Source organism: Acanthisitta chloris, unplaced genomic scaffold, assembly GCF_000695815.1.
Source record: "Acanthisitta chloris isolate BGI_N310 unplaced genomic scaffold, ASM69581v1 scaffold24265, whole genome shotgun sequence".
Taxonomy (NCBI): domain Eukaryota; kingdom Metazoa; phylum Chordata; class Aves; order Passeriformes; family Acanthisittidae; genus Acanthisitta; species Acanthisitta chloris.
Window position 1 is genome coordinate 3,371 of NW_008674987.1, and position 5,125 is coordinate 8,495.

The following is a 5,125-nucleotide window of genomic DNA, read 5'->3' on the forward strand; positions in this document are numbered from 1 at the left end:
CATTATTCTGTTGAGTCAAATCAAGGAATGAGAGTTTCTCTCTTTCACCGTTGCTTAAAGAAGTGGGAAATTATTCACATGTGTATAAAGAAGAGGAACTTTAACTCCATTTCTGATGTCTTCACATAGACAAGTTGAGGGGCTGTACAATATCCTCTTCTGGTATGCCAAGAAGCCTCAAAACAGCAGTAAACTCACACTATTGCCTTTCTAAATCTATTTAAGCTGGTGGAATATTTAGGGAAGAACAACTTAATCAGGCTTTGAAAGGTGTATTAAATCAACAATTCAAAGCTGTTTCTATACTGATTCTATCTCACGGCCAGTAAGACTCAAACTCCAACTGGCATCAACCTGGAGGCTCCTAAAAACTGCTTTTAAAAATGCCTTTTTCCATGGTGAACAGAGTTTTCTGGTCAAAACATGCTTAAACGTAAGTACCACAATTCCCTTTTTAGCACGAACTGTAAATCACCTGTGGAAAATGTAAAGAATTGGGAGATAACACTGTTGATAAACATTTCCAAGTGGCAAAACTCAAAGCAATAAACCGTCAAGAGTTAATTTCCTGTTATCTAGAATAAAGATTTCTCTCCCATCTTCTAGTGATAAACTGTATAGGAACATTATACTTCTCTTTGGAAGATATTTATATTTAAGAAACAACTTTATACAGCAAATGCAACTTTGAAGAGCAAACACAAGGTCCTATTTACAGAAAAGTCAACCAGCCAAGTGCCATGGAATAAATTAACAGAATATACAACTCTTTATACAGACAAATTAAAAAATAAGGCAGAATTCTCATTTGAAATTAGCATAATCAGAAAATATGTCGATGAAATCTTGTACCACTCTGTAGCAGAATTCATACTGCTCCTGCAAGACAAGAAAATGGGATCAAAATGTGCTTTGGGTGCACTGAGAAAATCAGATTTCTGCAGATCCTAGGGAGAAATGCAACATGTTCTGACTGGGAGCATTACTGGGAGCAGGAGCTGAGGATTGCTCTGTCTTGGTTTCTATTTATGTATTTATGGTTTTAAACAGAATCAGAGAACCATCAAATTTGGAGGAGACCTAAAATCATCGAGCCCAACCATTAACCTGTCACTGCTGTAACCCCTAAACCAGATCCTCCAGCACCAGATCCAGACACCTCTTAAACACCTCCAGGGATGGTGACTCCACCACCTCCCTGGGCAATATCCCAGTGCCTGACCAATAAATGCAATAGTACCTCCTTCTTTCGTCACATAGAAGCTGATTGTTGCTCTCCAGTTAAAATGATTCCTTTAAGCTTTCTAGGTGATGCTTCTTACACTGAATCAACTCTCAGCCCTTCTCGTCTAAATCCAGCACGTTACGGTCCCTGGCTCATCCCACTGCAGGTAACTCCTCCTGAGCATTCCCCAGGGAGAGTCACAGAATCAATCCTAGAAGGGGTTGGAAGGACCTTAAAGATCATCTCATCCCACCCCTGCCATGGGCAGGGACACCTCCCACCAGCCCAGGGTGCTCCAAGAAACGTCCAGTGGAACACTCCCAGGGATGGAGCAGCCACAGCTGCTCTGGGCAACCTATGCCAGTGCCTCAGCACCTCACAGCCAAGAATTCCTTCCCAATATAATATCCCATCCTGCCCTCTGGCAATTTGAAGTTATTCCTCCTTGTCCTGTCCCTCCAGACCCTTATCCAAGTCCCTCTGCAGCTCTCTTGGAGCCCCTTTAGGCACTGGAAGGGACTCTAAAGTCTCCCTGGAGCCTTCCCTTCTGCAGGCTGGACACCCCCAGCCTGGCTGTTAGCTGGAGAGCTGCTCCTCTCCATCCTGAAGAGCGACACATACTGATCTTCCAGAAGTTATTCCTCCTTGTCCTGTCCCTCCAGACCCTTATCCAAGTCCCTCTGCAGCTCTCTTGGAGCCCCTTTAGGCACTGGAAGGGACTCTAAAGTCTCCCTGGAGCCTTCCCTTCTGCAGGCTGGACACCCCCAGCCTGGCTGTTAGCTGGAGAGCTGCTCCTCTCCATCCTGAAGAGCGACACATACTGATCTTCCAGACATGCTGATATGCCTTCAGCATGGTATGCTGAATTACAAAATCTGTACCAACACACACCAAACAGAAGTGGCATCTGAATTCACTCCTGCTGGAAAGCTAGGCAGAAGCTTTTCCACAGACTCAGCTGGGAACATCTGTGGCAATTACACCCTTAACTGACACTAAATCACGGAGCCAGACCCCAAAAGAACTATTCCATCCCTGTCTCAGCCTGGCAGTGGATAATCCAATTCCACCTCTTCAATCCCTTCCTTCCTATCTGTAGGATCTACCTGCAAAAGGTGGTTTGAGATCACAGTTTCTACAGAGATTTCAAACTGCTGAATAGAACTGCTACCAGAACACACACACAAAAAAAAAAAAATCAGCATTTTGGGGTATTTTCCAAAAAAATAAGTATAAAAATATTTTCAGATATTTATTCTATGTTTCATATGTGTCTTCAAAGTTTGTTCAACAGGGAAAAGTGTCTGGACTTAGCTTAGCATATTTACTTGTACATGATTTTGAGGAAGACTTTAAATGTGTTAAAGACATTTCCTCAATCCCTGGGAGTGTTCCAGGCCAGGTCAGATAGGGCTCGGAGCACCCTGGGCTAGTGGAAGGTGTCCCTGCCCATGGCAGGGGGTGGAACTGGATGATCTTTCAGGTCCCTCCAAACCCAGACACCCTGTGACTTGATTATTTCTGTCTCTCAGTGACCAATTTATGCCCAGACATTTTTAGGTACAAAAGAACAACTGACAAATAGCTTAAAAAACATTTACTTCCTATATTTTGTCACTTGTGACACTCAAAAGACTTTTCTTTAACTACCTCAAGCTCCTAAAAGAACGTTTAGCCAAGTTGCATGTTTAGAAATACTCCAAAAAACCTGTAAAAACTCTGATTTCTGCTAACACCTTGTACACACAGAGCTATCATACATAATTTATGTCAGGCTGCAAAGAAAAAAACCCCTTTGTTCTCCTCCCACAAGGGTATTGACAAACAGAGCTGCTCCACAAACCCCAGGGTTGTTACACATCATACCTGTGTTTGCACCATGTGTGGCCTTTGCAGTCTTAAGCTCTTCACAGCTTGAAACACATCCAAGAGCCCTTCAGCCTTCACTCGTTCCAGGATGTTGCTGAGTGCTATGAAGGTCCCTGTCCTCCCTGCACCAGCACTGCAATGAGAACAGGTTTGTGTGAGAGACACAGGGAGAAAAGTGGCAGTGGAGAAAAAATAGGGACATAGAACAGTCAAAGGGTACTGTGAGGCTGTGATTTCTGCTTCTGCATGGGGGACAGATTGAAAAGCATTGATAGTGTTGTTATTATTAGCATCACTCCAAAGCACTTTGATGGAAAATGTCCAATCCAACTGATTTTAATGACTGAGCATCACAGAACGGATTGGGTTGGAAAGACCTTAAAGCTCATCTCATTCCAACCCCTGCCATGGGCAGGGACACATTCCACTTGCCCATCCAACCTGGCCTGGAACACTCCCAGGGATGGAGCAGCCACAGTTTCTCTGCCCAACCTGTGCCAGAGCCTCAGCACCTCACAGGGAACAATTCCTTCCATTATCTCATTTAAATCTCTCCTCTTTCAGTTTAAACCCATTCCCCCTGTGCCATCCCTATGTGCCTGTGTATAAGATATGCATATCCTTCTGCTCAGCTCACTCTCCTCTCCCCTGAAAATATGCTCTTAGCAAATCCTTAAAGCCCATACAAATTGGGGTATTTTAATTAATGTCAGAATTTTCACTCTGGCTGCACTGGAAATGCAGAAGAAAATACTTGTTGCCTCCTGGGGACACAGCACTACTCGTTGCATACAATCACCGTGGAGTGGGGTACAAATAGAACCCTAGGGAAAACTGCAAAAACTCCTTCCAAAGCAGGAGGAGAAATGCTTAGCCGTGAATATGAATTGGTACAAGGTTACATCCCAAAAAAATCCAACAAATCCAAGTCCTGGGTCAAACTCCCATGACTTCTTTGCTGTGTTGTTGACTGCACAGAGCCAAACACTAACCAGGGACTGAGACAGCACCTTGGAGACTCAAATCAGAGCAAAACCAAAGGCAGGGTGAGCTGCTGAGTCTTTCTCAGCACTGAGATCACACACAGGTAGGAAAATACCACAGTTCATATACAGGTGGGTTTAGATAGAAAATTACTGAGATACATTGACCTCCATGGATTGCTGGAAGGTGACCAGTGCCCCAGTAAAACCAGTTTATCCTGCCCAACATGCCCAAGAGGGAAAGATTTCAAAGCTCAGGATTTAGACTGAAATAAATAAGCATTTTCAGGGTGATCAGAGACAGAACAAGATTTGCTGTGGTGGTTTTAGGGCTCTGAAACCCTCCTGACCCTGTGAGCTTGACCAGGAACAGAAAGAGCATTATTGATTTATACAATTGAAACTATTTTAAAAGCAAGGGATGATTTCTGAGTGAGGAAAAGGCAGAATAGTAGTTTTCCTGCTATTTTAATTAGATCAGCAGATGTAATGTAGAAAAAGACAAATGCAAAGACTGATCAAAACCCACTGTGAAAATCACCATTTGAAAAAGGGAGGAAAAGCACAAGGTATATCTTTTTAAAAAAAAAGAAAGCAAATAAAGGAATAGATAATAAAAATAGCAATAAAAATGTGCAGTTAAAAAAAAACAAACCCAAAAGGTGAAGAAAACCTGACACAGGACAAACATATACCAGTTACCACGTCCCAAATCGCCCCTGAGCTCTCAGCATAAATGTCAATACTGTTTCCTCTGCTCTCAAGGACAGGAGCACATTTTAGATTAAGAATGTATTTTATTCTCCTGAGAGTTTGTCAAAATCCAGCAGGATTTTACCCTGCCAGAACATTTGAGCCCTAAAGAGATATCACACACCACCACAGTAACTCCACAGCTTTGCTTTGCCCATCCCAGCCTCAGGTGCAAAGCACAACCCCCAAGGGAACACAGCCAAGAGTGACTCACCTGCAGTGCACAGTGATGGGGTGATTCCCTGTCTGCTGCTGCTGCTTCTGCACAGCTGCAATCAGGTCGATCATGCCTTTT

At 43.4% G+C, this 5,125-nt stretch overlaps 1 protein-coding gene across 1 annotated transcript in view; it reads right to left on the minus strand.

Moving 5' to 3' along the window:
* Positions 1–775: 775 nt before the first annotated feature.
* The window catches only part of PTPRE (protein tyrosine phosphatase, receptor type, E), a gene marked incomplete at its 5' end in the record, with an annotated part of 31,316 nt that continues 26,966 nt past the window's right edge, over positions 776–5,125 (minus strand). Inside the window, 3 exons of the mRNA XM_009075528.1 lie at positions 776–879; positions 3,092–3,227; positions 5,045–5,124. Coding sequence (XP_009073776.1) covers positions 805–879; positions 3,092–3,227; positions 5,045–5,124 — 291 coding nt within the window. The remainder of the gene's footprint in view (positions 880–3,091; positions 3,228–5,044; position 5,125) is intronic.